Here is a 27,779-nt window from a genome sequence, read left to right on the forward strand (position 1 = left end):
CCCCAAGTTGTTATCAAAGACCCAGAACATTCCCTGGTGTGGACTAGCTGGTTGTATCCACACAGTGAACATCTCTTGGTTGGAGATGTTTTCAGGTCTATGATAGCGTTTTTGTTTTTAAAGATTTTATTTATTTATTTATTTATTTATTTATTCATTCATTCATTCATTCATTCACTTATTTACTTATTTGAGAGAGAGCATCAGTGGTGGTGGAGAGGCAGACTCCCCACTGAACAGGAAACCTACGCAGGGCTCGATCCCAAGACCCCAAGATCATGGCCTGAGCTGAAGGCAGACACTTAGCTGACTGAGCCACTCAGGTGCCCCAACTCTTTAACAGGTTAAAAATAATCCCACTGGATTTTGGGAAGAGGTGGAGAAGGTAGGCATAAAAAATAGAATGTAGGGATGCCTGGCTGGCTTATAGTGTGTGGTTCTTGATCACGGGGTCATGAGTTCAAGCCACATGTTGAGTGTAGAGATTACTTAATAAATAAACTAAAAAAAAATTAAGAAAAATTTGTGTCCCAGGTCAGTGAATTTAATTGAAGTACAGATCAGTTCACTGAAGTTTTTGTTTGTTTGTTTGTTTTTTTAAAGGATGTGTCTGTGGGGTTTTTTTTTGTGGGAATAAATTGAAATCTTGTTAGAAAGCTATGTTGGGCTCTTCATTAGCGGGTTGTGCTTTAGAGAGATTCTTTGCAGGTATTTTATCTTGCTTTGGTTACTTGTTTTAAGTAGTTCAGGTGTTTTTGGTTAGACCTTCTCATAGTGTTTCTTCAAATTTAACTTCATGTTTTGGGAGAAATATTTTTTTCTCTTTTAAAGAAAAACTTCAGGCCTTAGTGTTGAATAAATGAGTCACAAAGAACTCAGAAACATCATTGAGTGATTCTCTTTATGGCTGTTATTGAGCAGGCTGTGCCCCCAGATGCCAGCCTCATTAGGATGGATTAATGCTAAGCCCTCCTGAGTTTACACCCATCATTACCTCCACATTCTCCTTTCTCAGCAAATCTGATGCCCGTCAACTCTGAGCATGTTCTGTTTAGTTCCAGTATTCCAGTATTGTTGAATAGGACCTGAAGTTGCCCAGCTGAACAAGTACTTCTCATTTCAAATAATCTTCCTGATTTCTTTTCCATAAAAAATATGACTTAATCATGTTAGTTCCTTGCTTAACTAAACATGGGCAAGTATTTCATCAGACACAGTTTTGTTTCTGTATGCTAGGAAATTTACCCTGACTTGCTGTTAAATTAATGTTTGTTTAATAAGAGGACCTTTGCTCATATGCTTCCCTCTGCTAGGAGAGACGGAGAGCTTTGTAGTACACGATAGAGCCTTTCTGCTTGCAAGAGCTTATTTTCTGCTGACTGGGTTCAGCTTGGTGTGTTGTTTCTTACTGAGTTTAAAGGATCACCTCAACCTTACAGTATAGAGTTTTAACTTTTTTTTTTTTTTTTTTAAGATTTATTTATTTGAGAGAGAGAGAGAGAGAGAGAGGGAGGGAGAGGCAGAAACACAGGAGGAGGGAGAAGCAGGCTTCATGCCGGGAGCCCGACGCGGGACTCGATCGTAGGACTCCAGGATCGCGCCCTGGGCCAAAGGCAGGCGCTAAACCACTGAGCCCCCCAGGGATCCCCTGGAGTTTTAACTTTACCACTAACTTCATACTAACTTTTTGATTAAAACAAAACAAAATTTTTAAAGATTTTATTTATTTATTCATGAGAGACAGAGAGGCAGAGACACAGGCAGAGGGAGAAACAGGCCCCATGCAGGGAGCCCGATCCAGGACTTGATCCTGTGACTCCAGGATCACACCCTGGGCTGAAGGCAGGCACTAAACCACTAAGCCACCCAGGGATCCCCCATACTAACTTTTTTAAACCTGAATTTCCCCTGGCTTTATTTTTCCTCATAGAAATTAAAAAAAAAAAAAAAATCCTGTGTTGATTGTCTTTTCTTTTCTTTTTTTTTTTTTTTTTGATTGTCTTTTCTAAGTTGCTTCCTTCTTTGGGGAAGTAGTTAATAGTTAATAGTCATGCAGGTTTTTTGGTACCTAAAAGACCTTGGTGTGTGGACTAGATAGATGGTTCCCTCCTTTTAGAAAATGAGACTCTCAGTAAGCCTAAATAGTTCTTAAAATCAAATACATCCAAAAAATTGTGGTACGCACACATCTGTAAGATTCATTGTTAGTCATTTTACCAAAAATTCATGAAAGCATGTATGAATTTGTGTACCAGTTGCAGTAACCCTGTGGCCTATCAAGGATCAGTGGTGGGAAATCCAAGGTTGCCATTCCTGCTTCCTTGCACAGCAGGGGGACTCTAGTAGAGAAACTCTTTTTCCACTGAGCTTAGATTAAGCCTTAGAATCCTTCTTATACAAAGCTCCAAATAATCACAACCAATTGCGTGCAGCTGGGATGCAAGAAGAACATTATTTGTCTCTTAGGGTAAATGATATTTTAAAAACCTATCCATTTTAACTCATATAATAAGTCTCTGTTTAGGTCTGCTCCCTTGATAATATCTGCTACTGTGTAACAGGTGCAGATTCTCCTGTTGTGTGAAGACAGCACTTTTAAGGAATATTTGTTTATCTGATATGTACTTGTCCAGATCATTCATCTGTCCCTCCTCAGTTCTACATTTCTGACCCCTCCCAGCTTGTTTCCCTCCCAGGGATGTGGTTTCTGAATCTCTGAGAGAGTAGTGCTTATTGCAGTGTAGGACCTTTCCTCTCCTTAGCACGTGTTCAGTGGTGGAGAGATTACATGCTCACATTCCCTGGACATGAGACTTTGATTACAGTTGAACTGGCTTTTAGGCATTAAGAATATTAAAGTATTACTGATTTACTTGTTAAAAGATATATATGTGGAGGCTCCGAAGAATGAGGTGTCAGCCTTCTTAACTGTGCTGTTTGGTAGGTAACATGAAGAATGAGTCAGAGTGATTAGTGGTAAAGTGATAGGCATAGAGTTTCTGCAGGGGAAGGGCTCTTCTGGAAGACCACATGGGCATAGGACGTGCTGAGATTGGATGACAGCAAGTTCTTCATTCTGGAAGCTGAAGTAGGTTAACTAAGCAAGGTGATGAGACCTCTTGAATGTCCTAAGGTACTGAGGTATCAAGTTATCCTCAGTATGAACTCCTAAGAAATTGACCACTGGCCATCTTAAAACAAGAAGAAGCTATAAGGAGTTATAATTTTTAAAAATTTTTAATTGTAATTTTTACTTTTTGAAAAAATGAGTATGATTGACACATAATGTTAGTTTCAGGTATATACATTTTAATTTTTTTTTAAAGATTTTATTTATTCATGAGAGACACAGAGGGAGAGAGGCAGAGATACAGGCAAAGGGAGAAGCAGTCTCCCTGTGGGGAGGCTGATGTAGAGCTTGATCCTAGGACCTGGGATCCAGGATCATGCCCTGAGTCGAAGGCAGATGCTCAGCCACTGAGCCACCCAGGTGCCCCTACACGTTTTAATTTTTACATGTTGATTTCTTTTTCCTACAATGAACCCCTCCCCACCGAATAATACCTGTCATGCTATCATCCAGAGGTAACATCATTTATAGTTGTGTATTTTGTCAATCTGTATATATAGTGTGAGCTAGTTAAGTGTCTTTGGATTTTTCCTCCAAAATGGTTTTCCATTTGTGGTAGCACCACTTACTGAATTAGCTATTTCTTGAACTGAGCCTTTGTGTAATCTGGAACTCTTTTTAAAAAGTTTGCTAAAAGTATGTTGCCTTTTCTCATGTGAGGCTTAGCCAGCCTTTGTGATTTTTTTTTTTTTTTTTTTTTTTTTAAACCTAGTCACTGAGGTAGTAGAGACTACTTGGTCCTGCCTTCTTGGCCACATCTGCCATACTGTGGGCAGTATTGGCCATCCATTTGCCACCAAGCAGGAATTTTGAATGTAGAGAAGAGCAATCTCTTTTTGATATATCCCCTCCCTCAAATAAATTCTGAACCCAAATACCTTGTCCTTGTATTTTTGTGAGGCTAGCTAAGCTGGTTAGGGTAGCAAATGGCATCAGTGTATGTTTTAATCTGAGAGCACTATATATTTTTCTTTACTAATTAATTAAAAATATCTTTATTTATTCATGAGAGTCACAGAGAGAGAGGCAGAGATCTAGGCAGAGAGACAAAATAGGCTCCATGCAGGAATCCTGATGTGGGACTTGATCCCGGGATCATGATCTGAGCCAAAGGCATACACTCAACCATTGAGCCACACAGATGCCCTTGTTTTTTCTTTTTTTAAAAGCTTTATTTAGGGGATCCCTGGGTGGCTCAGCGGTTTGGCACCTTTGGCCCAGGGCGCAATCCTGGAGTCCCAGGATCGAGTCCCATGTCGGGCTCCCGGCATGAAGCCTGCTCCTCCCTCTGCCTGTGTCTCTGCCTCTCTCTCTCTATCTCATGAATAAATAAATAAAATCTTTAAAATAAAATAAAAGCTTTATTTATTTGAGAGAGTGAGTGTGTGGGGGGCTGGGGGCGCAAGGGGCAGGAGCAGAAGCAGAGACAGGAAGAGGGAGAGAGAATCCCAAGCAAAATTCCTACTTGAGGGAGGAGCCTGACGCAGGGATACAGGGCTTGATCCCAAGACGTGGACATCATGACCAGAGCTGAAATCAAGAGTCAGAGATGCTGAATTGACTGAGCCACCCAGGTGCCTCTGAGGGTACTATATTTTATGCTATGGTATTGTGGAATGGCATTAATGAGATTTACTGGGTTCAATTTTTAGCTTTGTTTTCAAATGCTTAGCAATGAATGTACTTGTTTCTTGAACTAAATGCATTTGCCAGTAAGGGCTAGAAGTAGTGGTTAATGAAAATCCACATAGAAACAGTAACATTCCTTCACCTTGTGCAAGTTCTTACTCATCTTGGTTTTATTCTTCCTTCTATATGTTACAGTTTATTCAACAAGAGTATGTATCGGGCTTGTCTACAGACAACTAATAGTGTTTGTTATTTTATTTCTACCCACTGTGTGTGTGTGTGTGTGTGTGTGTGTGTGTGTGTAAAATCATTTGGATGAAGCATTTCTCAGGTTTTTTGCCTGGTTTAATGATACTTGATTCTTCTTGGTGGGGATGGGAGGATGGGGAGCAAAGAGAGAGAGAGAATCATAAGGGGCTTGATCTCTCAACCGTGAGATCATGACCTGAGCTGAAGTTAAGAGTTGGACAACTGTTCCACTGGCTGAGCCACCCAGGAGCCCCTCCTGATACTTGATTCTAAGGAAGTAATCTGTAGTTCCTTAGTCATTGTTAACACGTTCTCAGTTCTGTGTTTTGTTTGGGGCTCAGTTCTGCAGAAGAACATGGGCTCCTAGTAATTGGTCAGAATGTCTAAGTCTCTTTAAAAGCCCGTCACAGCTATCATAGCTGTCCTTGCAGCCCCTGACAAAGTGAGTGTTATGGAGTGGGTGAAGCTGTTTCAATAGCCACAAAAATGAGATGAAAGAAAAGCAAAGACAAACCCAAGGTGTGATTAGTCTTCTTTCCAAAACTGAGTTTTGCATACTGCATAATTATTGTCTTGGCATTTGTTTGCTGTATACATTGCCCACGAAAAAGGAGGGAAAGAGATAAGGGTGGTGGTGTACTTACACATTCAGTATTTAGTTCTAGCATTTGAGGGATTTCATTCCTTTGCAAGAATGGGGATGTCCTAGAGGGGTTGCCTGCTACCCAGATCTTCCAAGTAACTCTACCTGGTAGAGGTGTAGTGGTTTACCCAAATCTAGTGATATTCTTTGCTTGCCTTTGACTCAATTTCTTCATTTGTATCCTTTTGTTGGTCAAAGGATAGGTAGGTCAGCTCTTATTCAGTTGGTATTTTGGTTTTGAACTGCTGCTTTTTTTTCAGAACTAAATGCGCCTTCTTCCCCATTAATAAGTAATATAGATTCATTGGATAAAAGAAAGTAAATGACAAAAAAAGGCTTGGTATAGCCTCATTTCTATGCAGGTATATATATATAAATTAGCATATTGGAATGTGAACTTTTAGAATGTTTGCAGTTAGAAGACTTTTGTATAAATTTTATACTTCTTTATACTTAGTCTTAGCCAGTTTTATCTGCGAAAATTGGTAATATTATTTCAATTGACATGTTTACCTGACTTTGACCAGTAGTAAAACACTGCGTGCATACTGACCATGTGTCTTTGGCTGTAAGTTCTGTTTCTGGCCTCTTTAACAGTGTATGTCTGATAATACTTTTCACACTTACTAGGTAAACAGTATAATGCAGAAAATAAAGATTTATCATCTAATTTCTTTTTCCTCCTACGTGGACCTAAAATTCTATGAAATAGTACTGATTCTCTTGCATGTAATCTCCTGCATTTGTTTTTCCCTCTTAAACCTTAGAACCTTTTCTTGTGTCAAACATTGGTAGTAATTCTCATTTCGTACTGATTTATAACAACTTAACCTGTATTAGCTCTTTTCTTTCTTAATAGTTTTATTTTATGATAAACTAAATTACACATTTTTATTTTTTTATTTATTCATGAGAGAGACAGAGAGAGGTAGAGACATAGGCAGAGGGAGAAGCAGGGTCCCTGCAGGGAGACTGATGTAGGACTCAATCCCAGAACCCTGGAATCACCACCTGAGCCAAAGGCAGATGCTCAACCACTTAACCACCCATTTTTAAAGCATACAATTTTTTAAAAAAAGATTTTATTTATTTATTAGAGAAAGAGCAGGAGGAGGGGAAGAGAGAAGAAGACTCCCCGCTGAGCAGGGAGCCAGACTGGGGGGCTCAATCTTGGGACTGTGGGATCATGACCTGAGCCAAAGGCAGACACTTAACCCACCCACGCATCCCGTAAAGCATACAATTTAAGTTTTTTTTTTTTTTTAAGATTTTATTTATTTATTCATCACACACACACACACACACACACACACACACACAGGCAGAGACACAGGCAGGCTCCATGGAGGGAGCCCGATGTCGGACTTGATCCTGGGACTCCAGGATCACGTCCTGGGCCGAAGGTAGGCGCTAAACCACTGAGCCACTCAGGGATCCTCACAATTTAAGTTTTGATGTAAGTATGTACCTGTGAAACAATCATCACAATAAAAAAATGAGCTTAACTGTTGCCTAAAAGTTTCCTTATGTCCAGTGGTAGTGCCTCCCATTCTTCCTCTCAAGCACCTACAGTTCTGCTTTCTGTCACTATAAATTAGTTTGCATTTTCTAGAGTTTAAATAAGAGTCCTGTGTATACTTTAGGTCTGGCTTTTTGAGTCAGCATAATTACTTGGAGATCTACCCATACTGTGTGAATCAGTAGCTCATGCCTTTTTATAACTAAGTTAGGATTCCGTTGTGTGGATATACTATATCTGTCCGTTGATGGACATTTTGATTATTATAAATGTGCTATGAGCATTTATGTGTAGGTGTCAGTGTGGATGTGTATTTTTTGGGACACACTTGGACTTCGGGAATCGGTATGAAGATTATTTTAAGCTGAAGACATTTGAGATTCAACAGATTTAGAAAGAAGCCTAAAGAAAGCTTCCCTTATCTGATTGAGGGCAGAAACTTCTGGAGATTGATATAAATTCTTTTCCGGAAGAGTCTTACTGGCCTGAAAAATGACAGAGACAACAATTCTCTCCTTTATAAATGAACATTATCACAAACCTTGGCTCCCACTGGTTCGAACTATGAAGTTTTTTCTCATCCTCCTTTTATTCTCTAGTTAGGCATGCTGATCCCTATCTTTAGTTAGAGAACTATTTCTTTTGTGTTTCCACATGGGTCTATGAATAAACTTTGTAATTTTTTTCCTGTTAATCTGTTCTTCTTTAAATTCACAGGCTCCCCAATCACGGAACCTAAGTTGGTAGAGGAAAAAAGTTTTTTTCTCTCAACACTTGTATTTCTCTTGGATGAATTCTAGGGGTGACATAACTGGGTCATAAGATTAGGTATATGTTTAACATTGAAGAAACTACCAAACCATTTTTCAAAGTCCTACCATTTTATGTTCAACCAGCAAGTTTTGAGAATTTTAGTCCTAAAGTGTACAGGTCAGAGCTTTTTAGTATATTCATTGAGTTGTGGAACATCACTGTATAATTTTAGGGCATTTTCATCACCCCCAAATCAACCCTGTACCCTTTAAGACTTACTTCCTTTTCACACCTCTCATGAGTCCCTGACCACCACTACTCTGTTTTGTGTCTCTGGATTTGCCTTTTCTGGATATTTCAGATACACGGAGGTATACAATATGCAGCTTTTGGTGACTGGCTTCTTCCACTTAACATAATTAAGTGTTCATGTTGTGACATGTATTGATGCTTTGTCGTTGTTTTTGGTTTTTTGCTTTTTTGTTTTGTTTTTTTGAGTAGGCTCCACACCCAACATAGGCTTAAACTCAGGATCCTGAAATCAAGAGTTGTATGCTCTCCCAACAGAGCCACTTCATTTTTTTTTTTTAAGTAAACTTTTAATTTTAGAATAGTTGGTAGTGTTACAGAAAAATTAAAAAGGTGGTACAGAAAGTTCCCATATACCCCACAGCCAATCTCCCCTGTTAACAACATCTTACATTAGTATATTTGTCACAGTTAATGAACCAACATTGTTGGATCCTAGTTTATAATAAACTAAAGTTCATACTCCATTCATGTTTTCTTAGTTTTTACCTAATGTTATTCATCTGTTTCTGGATCCCATCCAGGATACCAACATTATATTTAGTGGTCATGCCTCCTTAGCCTCCTCTTGGCTGTGATAGTTTATTTAGGCTTTCCTTATATTTGATGACCTTGGCAGTTTTGAGGAGTACTGATGGGTATTTTGCAAAAAGTCTCCAAGGGGTTTATCTGAAGCTTTTCTCATGATTAGACTGGATTTATGGGTTCTGGGTAGGGAGGCCACAGAGGAAAATGCCATTCCTATTACTTCATATCAAGAGTATATACTATTAACATGACTTAGCACTGTTGATATTAAGCTTGATCACTTGGATAAAATAGTGTATGTTAGATTGTTTCACTGTAAAGCTTCTCATCTACCTGCCTCCTTCCCCAATCCCCTTTCCAGACCATACTTATTGAAAAGAAGTCACTGTGTATATAGTCCACACATAAGGAATGGGGAGTTAGGTTCTACTTCCTTGAGGGCAAGAATATCTAATAAAAATTATTTGGAATTCTTCTCCATGAACATTTATTCTCCCACGTTCATTTATTCACTCATTTAGATATGTCATTTTATATCTTGGGTTATAATCCAATATTAATTCATTGTGTTAATACTGTTTTAGCTTTTGCTGCTGGGAACTTTTACCTGGTTGCTGTCTCCCTGTGGTACTCTAACCACAGTGTATGTGTGTGTTTCTGTTTGAGAACTTTTTTACTGTCTGGCAGCACAAGTTGTTCCACAATCACCTTTGTATTCCTGCTTTAGTCCTAGAATCAGCTGTCTCTCTAGCTGTGGTTCTTTATATTGGAGAATAGTACTAGAAACCAAGATCTGAGCAGTAGTTATGACCATTGCCACTGGGATGTCATTGCTTCTGGGTTCTGAGAGCTGATAGCAAGGAAATAAATATATATGCATACTGACCTGTGTATATACACATCTATAAATATATCTCTGTGTAATTATATCAAACTAGATAACACTGATACTTCATTCTTTTTTTATTGTTAAATAACATTCCATTGGGTAGCTCTAACATTTTGTTGGTTCATCAGCTGATGGACTTTTGGATGGTTTCCACTTTTCAAATACTGTGAATAATGCTGCTATGAACATTTGTATACAAGTTTTTGTGTGGGCCTGTGCTGTCCGTTTCCTTGATAGAGACCTATGGTAACCTTATGTTTAATGTTTTTAGGAACTGCCAACCTATTTTCCAAAGTGACTGCATCATTAAACATTCCCACTAGCTACTAATAAGGGTTCCAATTTCTCTACATTTTCACCCTCCTTATTTTAGCCATCCTAAAGAATAAGAATTATCTCATTGTGGATCTTTAAATTTTTTTATTACTTAAAGAATTTTTTTAAAGATTTTATTTACTTGAGAGAGAGAGAGCTCACACACACACACACACACACACACACACACACACACACACAATGGGGGAGGGGCAGAGGGAGAAGGAGAAGCAGGACCTGAAGGCAGACGCTTAACGAACTGAGCTATCCACCCCTCTCCTTGTGGTTTTAACTTCCATTTCCCTAATTATTAAAAGTGTTGAACATTTTTTTCATGTAGTTGCTGTTCATAGATTTTTTTTGGTAGTGTTCTATTTAAGTCTTTTGAACATTTAGGGTATGTGGATAGCTCAGTCGGTTGAGCTTCTGACTCTTGATCCCCGTCAGGGTCATGGGTTTGAGCACCATGTCAGGCCCTGCACCCATCAAGAAGCCTGCTTGAGATTCTCTCCCTCTCCTTTGGCCTCTCTCCCCACATGCATGCACACATTCTCTCTCTCTTAAATAAACATTTAAAAATTTATTTTCTTACTGAGTTTTGAGATTTGAGGTACACAGATGCAAGCTTTTTATCAGATACATGCTTTGCAAATAATTGCTTCCAGTCTTCTCATTTGCAAGTTTCTCATTTTCTTATAAGTGTCTTTTAAAGAATATTGGAGGTAATTTTCATTTTCTTACTGATTTGTATGAACTATGGCTTATTCTTCAGTCATATTAGATCTTTAACTTCAAAAAAAATGTTTCAAATTTTTTTTAAAAAAAGATTTTATTTATTACTCATGAGAGACACACAGAAGCAGAGACATAGGCAGAGGGAGAAGCAGGCTCCCCACAAGGAGCCCAATGCGAGACTCAATTCCAAGGCCCTGGGGATCATGACCTGAGCCGAAGTCAGACGCTCAACCACTGAGCCATGCAGGTGCCCCAAATGTTTCAAATTTTTAAAGCTTTCTAAAATGGGTAGTTTTGAGCATCAATAAATATACAGAGACTAGTATAATGAATCACCCCATGACCCTTATCACTTAACTTGAACAATTATCAGTTTATGGCCTATCTCATTTCCTCTATACACTACCCCTTCAACATTAGATCCAAATAAGTTCTATACTTTGCAGTTGGTTGATTTCTCTTAAGCTTTTTTTTTTTTTTTAAAGCTTGTTTTTATTTTTAAAGTAATCTCTACACCCAACATGGGTCTCAGACTCACAATTCCAAGGTTAAGAGTCGCATGCTCTATAGACTGAGACAGCCAGGCACCCCACTCTTAAGTCTCTTAATCTTTGATTCTTATGCCATTTTGTTACCTTGCTGTATGTTGAAGAAACTGGATCGTTTTTGCCCTGTCACAATAGATTAGTTGATTTTTACCTTTGTAGTTTTTAGCTTTGTTTCTCAGTCCTCTATATTCCTGTGAATTGATGGTTAAGCCTAGAGCAGGGATCTTCACTGTAGCTGCATGTTAGAACCACCTGGGGAGTTTCAGAAAAAATTTTAATGTCCAGGCTATATTTCAGACTAATTAAATCCTAACTCCAGTGTTAGGGCCCAGGCTTTAGTATTTTAAACTCTCCAAGTGATTCTGCTGTGTTGCCAAGGTGGAGACCACAAAAGGCTTGGCCATATGCAGATTTTCTATACTCCTCCCTTCTCTTTAAGCAAGAATAATTCATAGGTGGTAGTATGGATATCTGTCAGGAAGCACGTATTTGGTTTCCTTTTTGTAATTTAGCATCCATGGTTTTTGAGAAATCCATTTTATGAAAGGAGGCAAAAAGGGTGATTTTTCAATTTTATTCTTTCATTTATTTATTGAAACACTTTTATAAAGAGAAACTTCTGCAGAGATACTATGTGGTTACTGTGAGATTAATTCCTACAAGAAAGGCAGTGTTTGATTCTATTTACCAGTCTCAGTTCTCCAGCGGTAACGGATACTTTTAAATATTTGAGTTTATATACTCAATACTTAAATTTATAATATTAATTTGTGTTTCAGTTTATTTTTGTTAGCTTTACTGATGATAGTTTGTCTCATTTTTAGCTGGTAGGAGCTCGTTCAGGTTGACTTCTGAATTCTTTTGCCAGTATACTTGCATTAAGAAAGCAAAGAGGCTAGCTAGCATGTAAATGACACCAACATGAACTAAAAGTTCTCCTTTTTGTAAATAAAATACATGCCACTTGTATAAAAAGCCAAACAGAAAGTCAAAGTGAAAATTACTACTGACTAGGGGGTTTAGTGAAGAATTTTCTGAACATTCTTTATTTTTTGTATACACGCTATGCATGTGTAGTTATTGACATACATGGAATGATAACGTGTGCTGTTTTGCAGGACTTAGTACATACCAGGTGTGTTGTAGAGAGCTGTTCATGGCCATTCTTTTTGAAGGCTGTATAATTTGAAAATACAAATTTTTTTTGGTTGGTATATAGATTGTTTTCCAGTTTCTCATTCTTAAAAAAAGTGCCCCCCCCCATTTATTGTGACTTCATTGAGATAATCACATACCTTACAATTGGTCTGTTTAAAATGTACAAGTCATTGGTTTTTAGTATATTCACAGATCTGTGCAACTGTCACCACAGTTAATTTTAGAATATTTTTATCACATCAGAAAGAAATCGTGTACCCTTTAGCTACCTCCTCTTCTCCCCCACCTACCCCTTAGCCCTAAACAACCGCTAATCTTTTTGTCTATATAGATTTGTCTATTCCAGGCATTTCATTAAAATACAATCATTATAGTCTTTGTGTCTAGCTTTTTTCACTTAGCAAAATGTTTTCAAGGCATCTCTGTGTTGTAGAATGTATCAGTATGTTTTCCTTTCTGTTGTCAAATTATAGTCCATTGTGTGGATACATCACCTTTTATTTCCCGTTCATCTGTTGAAGGACATGTTGGTTGTTTCCACTGTTTTTGCCTATTGTGAATAATGCTGCTGTGAACATTCCTGTATGGTTTTATGGTGTGAACATGTTTTCATTTCTCTTAGGAGTATTTGTAGTAGTATAGTTGTTGAGTTGCAAAGAAACTATTTATAGTTTTAAGGACCTGCCACACTGTTTCCTAGAGTGGGCTGTACCACTCTAGAATTGACACTGCTAACAGTATTATGTAAGAGCTCTAGTTTCTCCACATCCTTTCTCAGTTATCTTTGTGAGTATAGCCATCCTAGGGATTTAAAGTAATAGATTGTTGTGGTTTCAGTTTGCATTTACCCAATGACTAATGATGATGCCAAGCATCCTTTCATGTGCTTTTGGTAATTTACATATCTTCTTTAGGAAAAGTCTATTCAGGTTCTCTGCACATTTTTATTTTTTAATTTGTATTCTGGTTAACATACAATGTAATGTTAGTTTCAGGTGTACATATAGTGATTCCATAATTCCATGCATGCATCAGCCAGTGCTCATTACAACAAGCACACTCCTTAATCCTCATCACCTATTTTACCCATCCCCCCCAACCACCCTCTACCCAGTTTCTTTTTTTTAAGATTTATTTATTTGAGAGAGAGAAAGAGAGAGAGAGAGAGAGAGCTTGTGCATGTGTGTGCACACAGAGGGGAGGGATTCAGGGAGGAGAAGACAGGGACTTAAGGCGACTCCACGCTGAGCACGGAGGCTGATGTGGGGCTCAAACTCACAACCCTGAGATCACAACCTGCGCCAAAACCAAGAGTTGGATGCTTAACTGACCGTACCATGCAGGTGCCTTTCTCTACCCATTTTTAAATTAAGTTGTTTTGTATTATTGAGTTCTAAGAGTTCTTTATATATTCTTGACATAAGTCACAGAAATAAGATCTGCATGTTAGCCTGCATGTAAGCATGTAAATCTGTCTGCTTACCTGCCCTAAATTTTACTCTATACCTCCATCAGCGTTCATTGTATGTATGTGAATAATTAGTGTTAAAGACATGTTGATCACAATGATCCTGTACTTAATATTTCCACACATGGCTTTGCGTGAAGAAAATGAGTTTATTATGGGCTTCTGAATTTTGATTTTTATATTTGTCTGAGGCGTCACTAATGAGCCATTTGTTTGACTTGTAGCAATTTTAACATAACAATGGTATAAACAGTAGTGGGAGGATAATTACTGGGGTGGCAGATGATGCACTCGTGAAATAAGTGAGTTTGTGTTTAGCTTAACTTTTGGTCATAAATGAAATTCTGACAGATACATTGCTTGAGTTTTTTAATTTCAGAAAAGCTGCTAAAAAATAAGTATTTGGTTTTTGTTTGTAAAATATAAGAATATTATTTTTAAAGATTATTTATGTGAGAGAGATTGAGTGTGCAAGAGCAACAGTGGGTTGGGGGGGGGGGAGACAGAAGGAGAAGCGGACTTCCCCCTGAAGTAGAGCCCAAAGCAGGGCTCGATCCCAGGACCCCAGGATCATGACCTGAGCTGCAGACAGACACAACTGAATGGCACATGGCAGGATTATGTTAAAATCTGAGGGATAGGATGTGGGTGAAAGCTTGTGCAATAGAATTTTGAAGCAAAAGCAGGACTTAAGAGTTAATGGGTGGTTTTTAAGTTATAGCAAATACATGGCTGGGCTCCAGGTTAGGCCTTGATTTTGAACATATACTACCAGTGATTGAGAACAATGGGTAGTTGTGGGAGAAATCCTGGTTTGCCCTGTAGACCGTCCCACCCCACTGGACCAATGAATGAGGAAATTCCAAGAACATACGTATGGGCACCTTTTATCAATAGCTTGGCAGTATTGTGATGATTTGTCCACTTCACTGTTCAAAGCAATTAAGGAAATGCATGACTGTCATAGGAAACAAACAGCAACGGAGAGAAGGAATCTACTTGACTTTTGTTCCCCTTCTCTTTTGTCTCTTCCAACACTGTGTCTTAGCAGGGTATAGCTCAGTTATAATGGGTTGGTGTGGTAAGCATCTTTTCTTTTTTTTGCCCAAAAAATTCATGCATTTGGCTCTTTCCTTTTTTCATTTGTTTCTCTAGAACTCTCCCCAAGTGAGAACCTTAAGAATAGAAGGGGAGAACCCTATTTTCTTGGCATTCCTTTTTTTGAAAACAATCTAAAGGCCAATATAATCCAGTTTGATGCTTTAATTTTTTTTTCTTGATTGTAAAATTACATGTTCATTGTACAAAATTTGAAAAGAGAAAAGGAAAGAGGAAAAAAAAGTCTTTTCCTCCCCAATGACAATATTGTTAAATGGCTCATAGTTCACTCTGATATGATAGGCATTTTTCAACATGGTGGATTATGTTTATTTAAGTTTATATCCTGTTATGTCTTAAACGTGCTTTTTAAGAAAACTGAGCTATAATTTGTGTACCATAAAATTTATATTTTAAAGCATGTAATTCACCATCACCTCTATGTAATTTTTTTTCTTTTTTTTTCCTATGTAATTTCTTGAACATGTTTCATTATCCCCAAAAGTAACCCCATCGCCACTAATAGTCACTGCTCTTCCATCCCGTAGCAACCACTGTTCTGCTTCGTCTCTATAAATTTGTCTGTTCGGGACACTTCATATAAATGGTATTATATGATATATGGCCTCTTTCACATAAATTTTGAAGGTGCATCCATATTGTAGTATGTGCTTCATTCCTTTTTATGGCCAGACACTATTTCCAGTGTATGATTATACCACGTATTGTTATCCATTCATCACTTCCAGGTATTTTATTAAAAGGTCTCATAGAGCCCAATAGAATAACTAATCCACATCTGAAGGACTAATTCTTTTTTTTTTTTAATTTATTTATTTATTTATGATAGTCACAGAGAGAGAGAGAGAGAGAGAGAGAGAGAGAGAGAGGCAGAGACACAGGAGGAGGGAGAAGCACGCTCCATGCACCGGGAACCCGACGTGGGATTCGATTCCGGGTCTCCAGGATCGCGCCCTGGGCCAAAGGCAGGCGCTAAACCGCTGCACCACCCAGGGATCCCTGAAGGACTAATTCTTAAGGGAAATATTCTCATCAGTACTGATTTTGGAACCAACCTCTTTCTTCTGTTTCAGCTGTTTTTATTTTTCATTTTTAAATAAACTTCAAATAGGGGTAATGGATAAAATGCCAGCATCTGGGATTGTCTGCTACCACTTTTGGAGGCCACTGTAATCCTGGATATTTTTCACCTCTTTAGATGAGTCACTTTTTAATTAGTGCCTTCATCCATAATAATGTTAGAATTGTAATTAAGCTTTTGAACTGCTCTCTCTTTTCCGTTAGTAATTTGTAGCTGTTTGGAATGATAATCCCTACCTTTCTGCTAAAGGAGTAAGTAAGTGAATTATTGAGACTTATGTTTACTTCCAGGATTCCCTAGTCTTCCCATGTTTGGTTGGGGAGCTGGGAGCTGAGGCCTGGAAGGAAGACCAGACAGTCACTTCTCTCTAAGTCTTCTGCTGGGCTCTCCAGACTCAGTGGTATGTTACGATAGGCCACAGACAGCTTAGTCTGAGGTTTAGAGGATGCTGTGATTGAGGACGCTGAAGAAAAAACACAAGGTTAATTGCCTGTACTGTGGAAATCCATGTGGCAGTTAAAAAGAATAAGCTAAATTTGTGCTTACCAACATAAATTGGCCACCAAGATGACAGATTGGGAAAAAAAAGCAAGATAAGTAATGTTATACTTTAAGGTACTTAAAATCTGCCTCAGTTTATTCATCTTCAAAATGGGGAAAGTAGTCACATTGTGAGGAGTAATTGAGAAAGTATATGTAAGATGTTTAGAACAGTAATCAATAAATTTTATGAAAATTAGCTCCACAGGGATCCCTGGGTGGCGCAGCGGTTTAGCGCCTGCCTTTGGCCCAGGGCGCGATCCTGGAGACCCGGGATCGAATCCCACGTCGGGCTCCCGGTGCATGGAGCCTGCTTCTCCCTCTGCCTATGTCTCTGCCTCTCTCTCTCTCTCTCTCTCTCTCTCTGTGACTATCATAAATAAATAAAAATTAAAAAAAAAAAAAAAAGAAAACTCCACAAAATAATCCTCTTCTGTGGGTGGATGTGTGAATATATAAACATCTACACATACTTTACAAGAAACTTGAACTAAAATTGACATAATTATGAAAGTAACCCTGTTCAAGTGTGCGGTTTACTGGGTTTCAGCATATTGACAAGATTGTACAACCATCACTACAAATTCCAGAACATTTTCCTCACTCCATAAAGAATACCCCTACCTATAAGCAGTCACTCCATTTCTTCCTCCTCCAGCCCCCTGCAACCACTAGTCTGATTTCTGTCTCTCTGGATTTACCTATTCTGATAAATGGAGTTGTATAATATGTAACCTTTTATGCCTGGCTTATTTTATACTTAGTGTAATGTTTCCAAGATTTATCCACATTATAACGTGCTTCAGTCCTTCTTATGGCTGAATAATGAAGATTCTGTTTGTATATATACATACCATATTATCCTTTCAGCAATGGTGAATAATGCTGTTAGGAATATCTGCTGTACAAATATCTCTTTGGTTACCTGTTGTCACTTCTTCTGGGTGTATATCCAGAAGGAATTGTTGGCTCATGTGGTAATTCTCTTATTAATTTTTTTGAGGAACTGCCATATCGTTTTCCATGGAGGATGCACTATTTTGCATTTCTCCCAGCACAATATGAGAATTCTAATTTTTCACATCCTTGCTAAGACCTCTATTATTTTCCTTAAGAAAAAAATTATAGTCATTTAGAGGATATGAAGCAATCTCAGTGTGACTTTCATTTACATTTCCTTAATTACTGATGATGTTGAGCATCTTTTCATGGGACACATACTTCTAAGAACATTTGGAGAGACCCATCAAACTGACAGTGGTTTCTTTGAGGGTTTGGGGGAAGTAACTGGTTTGGAAATAGGTAAAGGGGACCCTAACTTTATATTATTTGGAGTGTTATACAAATATTGCAGCTAGTAAAATGTAGAACAAGTTAATACTTTCATCTGTTTGAGATATATAGAAACAGAGTATATAGTGCTTGGGACAAGGGCTAGGGAAACCTGTTGACCCTTGGAGATGTTAAAGTTCTTCACCTACTAAAGGCTGATTTTGATCTTCCTGCAAAGAAATGATTGTCTTCAGTCTGTGTCATTATATTTAATTTTAATTGTGTGGGAAAATGAGGCAGCTTAGTTGACCAAGTGGTTAAAAGTATGGACTTTGGAATCTGACAGCTGTGGGGTTTTTTGTTTGTTTGTTTGTTTTTTATTTATGATAGTCACAGAGAGAGAGAGAGAGAGAGGCAGAGACATAGGCAGAGGGAGAAGCAGGCTCCATGCACCGGGAGCCCGACGTGGGATTCGATCCTGGGTCTCCAGGATCGCGCCCTGGGCCAAAGGCAGGCGCCAAACCCCGCTGCGCCACCCAGGGATCCCTGACAGCTGTGGTTTTAAATCATTTCTCTATCACTTAACTATCCAAGTTGAAACGCTTAACTTCCCCATGCCATAATTTACACATCTATAAAATGGGATGTTCCTTTATGGGATTGTGTGGAATTAAATGAATTGGAATAGATAAAATATTTAAGACGGTGCTTCTACTGGAAAGTACCCATAATTCATTACTGAAAGAAGGCCAGCGTAGTTGGAGAGGAGAGCATGGTAATAGATGATGAGCAGGTCACATGGGGCCTTCAGGGCACTTGTTAGGGATTTTGGATCCTTTCCCAAAAACAGAGGGAAGCTATTAGAGTTTATCTTAGGTTGTAAGTTGATTAACTCAGCTTTTAAAAATCAGTCTAGGTTAGCATGGCCTAGTAGAAAGAATATGTGGGCCACTTATGCAATTAAGAATTTTCTGGTAGCCATGTTAAGAAATAAAAAAAGAAAACAGGTGAAAATGAATTTGATTTTATTTTTTTTAAAGATAAGCTTTTTATTTTTATTTATTTTTAAAGATTTTATTTATTTATTCATGAGAGACAGAGAGAGAGAGAGAGAGGCAGAGACACAAGGCAGAGGGAGAAGCAGGCTCCATGGAGGGAGCCTGATGTGTGGGACTGTGTATGTGCATGGTAACTTGGACTATTCTCTCTTAGTCACTCTGGTCATGTGATTTTATAAAATCCTATATTATTTCCTCTTCCCCATGTTAGAGGATCTAACTTGTGGAAGTTGAGGGGTAGCTAGGAAGTTGTGAGGTTTTGTCTATGCACCTCTAATGCTGGACCATTCATGTGGGTTGATGGAGGCTGAGATGCCTTCTGGGTGTCAGCAGTGATAAAGATGATGTGCCTTGTGGGTTTTCAAAGATCTGGTCTGTTTATCTTGGTCGTATCAAGTTGAAATTGTTTAACAGACTTCTGTGAGAAAATGGTTTGATTGTTACTCAAGTAATTATGGTGGTAACATTTTAGGGAAATGTTCATTAAGGTGGATACTTCTTTAAATGTTTTTCTATCTGAATTTTGTGCTAGTATTGATTATAAATGCTTTTTGGGGCCTGCAATATAGAGTTGTTCTTTATTAATATAGCTAGTCTTTTCATAGATGATATAAAAGAATAAAATTGCTGGGATGATTTTTATTCATAAATAGCAAAAAGTGGGTTCCTATTTCTATACAATGTGTTGAGCTGTATTTGAAGGAAGTTCCCTTTATCTCCACATACTTGGCGCTCCAAAGTTGATTCTGTGGAGGATTTTCTCCTTGTTCTTTTTAAAATGAGGAATAGTCAAAAGTAATTTTTTTTTTTTTCAAAAGTAACTTCTTTCTGGTAATCCCTCCCTAGAGTCTGAGTGTGGTTTTGGTATTTGGAATCTTTATTATTGTGTGGGTGTGTGCATGTATGTGTATTTTGGTAAAGTGTGTGTTAGGGCAAGAGATCATTAAATATCCTACCTTGAATTTTAATTTAACTGGTTTTTGTAATGCTGTGACTTTATGGTTCTATATCTTTTTCATATGAATTTGATGATAAGTAACTGCTTATATCACTTTGGACTTATAAAGGTACCTGAAATCAGTTTCCTTTGCTCTTAGGACAAAAACTATTTTGTGGCTTCGCGCTCTCTCTCTCTTTTAGATTTTACTTATTTGAGACCGAGAGATAGATTAAGTGTACGTACAGAGTGAGAGGGACAAGCAGGCTCCTGCTGAGCAGGGAGCCCAACACAGAACTTGATCCCAGGAACATGGGATCATGACCTCAGCCAAAAGTAGATGCTAACCGACTGAGCCTCCCAGGTGTCCCTCTTGTGGCTTCTTTTTAACTCTTTGGTATTTGTTGTTGTTCCTCACTGAGCTGAGCACATGGTTCTCTGGTAATAAGACTGTGGTCTCTTTCCTTATAAAGTAGAGAGGCTAGTAGAGCTCTGTGTGGTGGAGGGACATAAAGGTGGGTTGGGGGCATTTCCAGAGGCACTTTAAGAAGAGAGTAGCGTGAAAGATTGTAATATCCAGCGATGTCCCATCATCATCTGAAACACATGGGGCACATAAGGAAGACTTGGAATCTATTATTATATATGTAAGTTACCTTAAGTATAGAAGCCAGTATAACCATTAGAAATAGATTATTTCTGACACACCTGACAATCTCATCACTATGGTTAATAATGACTACTCTAGTGGGAGAATAAAGATCAGTGTGAAGAGATTATAAAATGACAATGCTTTCACTTCTAGGATTAGGTGAGCTCAGGTACTATGGAAACAAGTGTGCTTTACCCAGTCTTCAGGGTGTGACTGGAGCATTAGGTGTGTGGGAAGTATATTGAAGAGGATGGAAGAGGTAGGCAGTACCAGATCATTGATGATCTCCTACACCATGTTGAACTTGTGACAACTTCTATTGGTATTTTGAAGCCACTGAGGAGTAGTAACTTCTAGCAGAATAGTGACAGGGTGGTAGAGTGGAGGCAAGATGTCAATCAGACCCTCAGTTCAGATAGTTCAGAGGTGATGGGACCTCATGGGCAGTGGGTATAAAGAATAAACAGTCGGCAGAAGGTTTATCTGTAGAGCATGAATTACCCATGAATACCCATAGGGGAACTGCTGAACTTTAGCTAGTTTTGTCGGGGGCAGAGGTGGTGGTGGAGGTGGTGCTGCTGTGGCAGAGGAAGTCTGATCATGTGGTGGTGGAGGTGGTGCTGCTGTGGCAGAGGAAGTCTGATCAGTGTTTTTCAGTTATCTTTATTTCGATGTTCTGTGTATGAATAAACCACCCTACTAGATGGACAAGGGGCATGAAGAAACTTACCTTGATTATGGTGATGGTCTCAGGAGAACATACATAATGGCAGAACTGAACAAATTTTGTGCAGTTCATTATATTTCAGTAGCTCTTTAAGGCTAAAAAATCCCTAGGCCATTATCAAGTAATACTGATCTTAGTTACTCTTAGGAGCTTCATTGAGATACAGTTCACTCATTTGCAGCGTATGATTCATTGTTTTTTAGTAGAACAGATGTATGCACCATCACCACAGCCAACGTTAGAGCTTTATCATCTCAAAAAGAGGCCTCTTCAGCTATACCACCCTCTACAGTCCCACTCACCAGCCCTATGCAACCACTAATTTACTTTGTCTTTATAGATTTCGCTTTTCTAGGCATTTCCTACTAATGGAATCACTTAATGTGTGTGTATTCATTTGTTTGTTGGTGATTGGCTTCTTTGACTCAATAGAACATTTTCAACATTCATCCATGTGGTAGCATATGTAGGTAGTTCATTCGTTTTTATGGCCAAATAATACTCAGTTGTATGACTGTACCACATTTGTCTATCCATTCCTTATCCTAGATTGTTTCCACCCTCTACAATTATGAATGATCTTAATTCTCCATAGCTATATGAAGGACAACAATAATCTTTGCATTTATCATGCGATTCTGTTTCTACGTTTAGGTGAAAATTTTTTTTAAAGGCTGAATATTTGAGATTTTAAGTCCTAAATGTATAAAAAAGGGACATTCTACCAAGACATTTCCTCTGAGGCTTTAATTTGCTTTGATGCCTTCTTTCCCCTCTGGTTGGAATTTAAAACTTAGTGACGTATAGAGAAATGTTTCCTTTGTGGCTTGAGTAAAATAAATTCATCTAGGATTGAGAATTGAAGAGATTTGTGGAAATGATGGAAATGTGCAGTGAAAGTTTTTATTTTACTTTTTATCTTCAAACAAGACTGTTTAAAGCATTTGTGGCTGAACTAGATGGGAGAGGTAGAAACTACAAGATGTTCTAGCAGCTGAAAAGACCTGGGAACCTAGGGGTGGGTGGTTAAGTGACAGATAACAGGAATGTTTGTCTTCCTAGTTAATGCAGGATAAATCAAAATGTCAGAACTTATCTAGGGTAAGTTGTATTTACTCTTTGAGAGTTGAGTAGTTGGACTGTCATGATACAATTTGGTAGTCCTGTTTGACATAGCACATTGAGGCAAATGCCTACCTAATAGACTGGAGGAAAACTGGTTACTCATTTTGGGGGTTGGAAACCCCTTTTGGGATTTAGGAATGTGATTGGGCTATACACAGTCCTTCCTTACTCTCATTTGTAATTATCCCCCAAATTTTTGCATAAAACTTTGAATTAAGACATCAAAGACCCGTTGAAATTCATCTTTGCTATCTAAATAAACCCTTTAGGTTATGGTGGTGTTTCTTAACTAAGTACCAAGACTGTTGCTGGACCTGGTGTTTTGTTTTTGTTTTTTTAGGATTATAGTGTTTTGTTTTTAGAATCAGGTTTATGTAAGTACAGTTTACACACAATGAAATTCCCCTTTTATTGTGTATAGAATTGTAGTTTCTAATTACTAGAGGTTTTACACACAGGATTGTTGATGACCAATAGCATTTATTATTAGCGATAACACCATGACAAGTAGTTGTTTGTTTTGCTTTGTTTCTTTAGTAAACTCTGCAACCAATGTGGGGCTAGACTTACAACCCTGAAATCAAGAGTCACATGCTCAGGTGGCTCAGCAGTTTAGCGCCGCCTTCAGTCCAGGACGTGATCCTGGAGTCCCGGGATCAGTCCTGCATCGGGCTCCCTGCATAGAGCCTGCTTCTCCTTCTGCCTGTGTCTCTGCCTCTGTCTCTCTCTCTCTCTCTGTACGTCATGAATAAATAAAAGTAAAATCTTAAAAAAAAAAAAAAAAGAGTCACATGCTCTACCAACTGAGCCAGCTAGGCACCCCCCAAGCAGTTTTGTTTTGAAAATACTAAACTTTGTACAGTATATGCAGTGGAAATTCTGATGTACATTTTCTTAATTTTTTTAAGTTAAAAAATTGCCTCATTTATTTTTTGCCGGTGTATATGTATATGTTATATATTTACGTATAAATGTATGTGTATATGTGTGTGTCGTAGTACAAATTAAGGTAGTATAAGCTAAGCCATGTGTGGACACTAATGTATTACTGAACTACTTGCTTTTAGGAAGAATTAAGAATTGTGTTTATTTACATTGAATTGGCATTTATTCCTACTGCCTTCACCCCTTCTCTCCCATTACCATATCAAAACTGCAGTATAAAAATAGGTAACTATTCCATTCCACAAATAGGTATTAACCTTATTTGAAATGAGGGGAAAAATTTAAAGCGCATTCTCAGAGAAACCTTACTATAAATTTCAAGCTTAAATCAGTAAACAAAATAAATGCCTGAAAGAAACCACGTGGGATAAATGTTTATTTAGAAGAAATTGCTTAAAGGTTAGTCAGGAATTAGAAAAAAAAATTTAGTGTTTCTTAATGGTTTACTGTGTTCTTGGGGCCAGAAAACATTCTCAAGGAATTGTCTTTTAATTTTGCAACTAAATTGTTGAGTAAGTGGTTTGCTCTAAGTTGATAAAAACTTGTTTTACTTTTAAAGAAAAACTTCACAGTTCTTGGAGGCTAAGGACAGTTGAATTTGGTTTATACTGATGAGACCATAAGAGGTACATTTGCAGTTGATACTATAAAAGAACTTAGTTACTGTTTTAACAGTTTCTCTTTAGAACAACGTGCACAGTATAATAATAATAATGCAGCTGCTGGAAAGATGGTAGAAACAGTTTCAAATTGCACATTTTCTAACAGTGTTAATTTCAGGTCAGTTAGGTTACTCTTTAACTTAAGACTCCGGATAGAAAATCAATTCTCTTATTTATTTTGCCAGTCTGCCTTGAGAATAGTCTGTTCTGATTTGCTCATAATAGCTGCAAAATGGAATTCTTTGAAAAGGAACATCTTAGAGATAAAAGTTGACTTGGGGCCTTATCTCATGATGATGTGTTGATATATGTGTGAAAAAATATATGCTGCTTTCTCCTCCAGCTTCAGGAATCAGGCGGCTGTGGCTTTGAATACTTTGCTGAGCTACTTCTTTGTTAGCCCATAGGAAGTAAGTTTAAAGTCAGAGATCTGGGAATAGGCAGGAAAGAGAAGCCCACTATGTGCTCTTTATGGTACCCTTCCCTTGCTTTTGTAGTCTTAAAACTCCAGTTAATTTTTTTGGATCGTTTCCATCACAATTACTTTGTGATTTTAAAACTATTTCTGCCCTTGTGAATAACTTGGGAAATTGAAAATCTGTAATTTTTTTTCTCCCCCTCCTGATAGGTGCTGGATAGTTTACTAGTCCAGTATGGAGTGGTGGAAAGCTGTGAGCAAGGTACATGTCTTCTCAATTGCTTTCAAATTTGTGAAAGGAAGGAAATAGAAAGAAAACTAACTTTTTTTTTCTCTTCACTTTTCTCTTCCTCTAGTGAACACTGACTCGGAAACTGCAGTCGTAAATGTAACCTATTCCAGTAAGGACCAAGCTAGACAGTAAGCAGTTTGGAACTTTTAATCTATCTATAATAACTAGGTTAAGTATAGTGCTTATATTTTGGGCTGTTGGGTAGCAGAAATAAGTTTTATTTTGCAAAGTTGGACCCTGCCATTCTTTTTAAGTTGGAATGTCTAATAAGAATCAGCATTGGTAAAGATTTACTACATTTTCAATATGTCTTTAATGCCAATAATAGAGTGATGCAGTGTGAAGCTGAATTAACATCCTATTTGCAAAAAGCTCTGGGCCTGGGTATCCTTGCCAAATTACATAAAGACCCTCCCCCCCCTTTATTGGTATGATGCATACAGTATTGTTATTTTATGTAAAGCTGGTAAGTTGATCAAGTGTTGAACTAACAGTAGTGTTGAATACTAAGTTGTCTTGGTCCCTGATTTTTCTAATGATTACCATTATACTTTAGGAGTGTGCAGACATTGGATTAATGTAATTTACTTTGAGATTTGAAAAATATATTCCAATGCAGTTGACAGGCAAAACTTCATAGATCAAATAATCTTGCCTAGGAAAAGAGAATTCTGTAGGCTTGGGACTGATATAATGAACTCACTGAGCACTAGACAAGATGAGGATGCCACAAATACTGCTTTGACAGAGCAACTTGGAACACAAACATGTCGGAATGGCCCACAAGGTGCTTATAGCAAAATGCTGAGTGTCACTAGACTGTGGGAGTCTTAACCACCTCTAGATACTGTATGGGCAGGAACAGACTGCCTGTCCTCTCTGGGTGAAAAGGTGAAAGGAAAGACCATGCTGACTGACCCTGAGCCCTAAAGGGGAAAGATGAAACCAGCTGCAAGGGTGGGAACACACCTAGGTTACTGAAGGCAGCACCTACTCAAGGAGGGGACTGACTATGAGATGAAAGATAGGGCTGGGAAGGAGATGGAAATTTGCATAACACAAATGGAACTTACTTTTAAAATCGGTAATACTAGTAACATGTACAAATTTTTAAAGGTACAAAGATGTATACAGTGCAAACCTTCCTCTCAGTATTGTCCCCAATTTTGTTCCCTTCCTTGGAGATAACTACATAGAAGACAATGTGTGTATATTTCCTCCTCTGTGTGTGCACGATCCCCTAACATTTGAGTGTTTCGTACATGTAAATATATTTCTTGTAATTACATATAATTTGACTGTATGGATATAGAATGACTGACTTAGTCCCAAATTGGATATTAAGGCTCTAGCAGTTATGAAAAATGCTGTGGTGAATCCCTTTTTGCATGTCATTTTGCATGTTTGTAAACATAGCTATTTGTTAAATTCCTGGAATTAGATTTGCTAAGTCTAGATGGATATACTTTCTTTTTTGTTGTTGGATACTGGCAAGTTATTCTTCATAGAGCTTGAAATTCTTCAAGTTCCCATTAGCACTGTGAGAGTCTGTTTCTCTTTATTCTGCCTAACATGGAGATAGGATAAAGATGTTACCCTTAACATGAGGTTTCATCAGACTTTGCTGATTTTAGTGGGTAAAAAGTCATAACTAATTATATGTTAATTTCATTTTTCTCAAGTGAGATTTCATGAGATTCACTTTTAATGTTAGTAGGAGACTTTGAATATACTTAAAAGCACACTATTTTTCCTTCCTGTCTGTATCCTTCTTTCATTTGAAAATATTTAAGTTTATATGAGGTGTCTGGATATTATAGAAATTGTGGTATAAATTGTAAAACTGGCTTTAAAAAAAAACCCAACTTTTTCTTCAACTGTGTAAGGGGAAAACAGGAAAGTTTTGGGGCATCAAAGCGAGGGCAGTAAGAACACAGAGGGCTCCATTTTGTCTTCTATATTTCAGTCTTTACAAAGCTCTGTCATTAATAATTGGTGGTCAGTTAGTTATCTCTTAGATGGAAAATAAGAGATAACATGTTAAACCCAAGGGTATTCGAAGATAGAGGCCTGTTTTGGGTGTCTATTTGGAAACTTACATGAGGCTAGGGAAAGGGGGAAATACTTAATAGTTAGTTTATAAGGAGACATAACTTACATAGCACTGAAGAGACATAGAAGGGACTTCAGTGGGGACAGGCTGGCATTTAACACTCCTTTCCCTCTTAAAAAAATAATCCAACTGGTTAAGAAGAGTACAAGCACAGGAAGTACAGACTGGCTAGTCAAGATAGAATTACTGTGTACATTAATCCTAACAGGACAGTAATGCGAATGTAGAGACGTTTTAGTCTAAAGGTACTTCGTAGTGGTTTTTAGAAATTGGCAGGGTCCTGTTGATCCTAAGGAGAAAGGGAAAAAGACTGTTAGGAATTTGTAATTTAATAAATTAGGTAATGTAAACAAGTGCATTGGGCATTTCAGTAAGGGAAATAGTTATCATATCTCTTATTCTAATAGTTAATCAGTATTTATTTGTTTTTTTAATTTATGATTTTATTTATGATTTTATCTATTCATTCATGTGAGACACACAGAGAGAGGCAGAGACATAGGCAGAGAAGCAGGCTCCTCGCAGGAAGCCCACTGCGGCACTTGAACCCAGGACTCCAAGATCATGCCCTGAGCCAAAGGCAGATGCTCAACCACTGAGCCACCCAGGTGCCCCTTGTCAGTTAACATTTATTGATTACCAGCACTTAACCAAAAGATGCCAGTGAATAAAGGCAAGGTCCCTGTCCTCAAGGATGTGCCTTTCTGTGGTGAAAGAACGTAGTGGAGGGAGGATCACCTGATTTTAATTCTTGCCCAAGTTGAATTTCCTTATAAGCCAATTGGGTTTCTCCCTCTCAAGAATTCCTGAGATCAAAGAGAATTAGAAAATAATGGTGTATTCAGAGAAAGTTACTAGATTTTAAAAATGGAAAAAGACAATTTTATGAAAGTGTTATGAAAATTGTCCATTAAAGTTCTCTACTAAGTTTTAAAGAATGTGGAGTGCATTCTTCTGTGAGAATT

The 27,779-nt window shown here is 37.9% G+C and overlaps 1 protein-coding gene across 5 annotated transcripts in view; it reads left to right on the top strand.

Annotated features, from left to right (window-relative positions):
• Window positions 1-27,779, top strand: part of IGF2BP3 (insulin like growth factor 2 mRNA binding protein 3) — a 150,821-nt gene that overhangs the window by 82,172 nt on the left and 40,870 nt on the right. For 4 of the 5 annotated variants that reach the window (XM_077856533.1, XM_077856532.1, XM_077856531.1 and 1 more), the window contains exons 4-5: window positions 24,620-24,671; window positions 24,766-24,829. The exons of the other annotated variant lie outside the window; for it this stretch is intronic. In XM_077856533.1, coding sequence (XP_077712659.1) covers window positions 24,620-24,671; window positions 24,766-24,829 — 116 coding nt within the window. The remainder of the gene's footprint in view (window positions 1-24,619; window positions 24,672-24,765; window positions 24,830-27,779) is intronic. 5 annotated transcript variants of the gene reach the window in all.

This window comes from Canis aureus, chromosome 18 (assembly GCF_053574225.1).
Source record: "Canis aureus isolate CA01 chromosome 18, VMU_Caureus_v.1.0, whole genome shotgun sequence".
Classification (NCBI taxonomy): domain Eukaryota; kingdom Metazoa; phylum Chordata; class Mammalia; order Carnivora; family Canidae; genus Canis; species Canis aureus.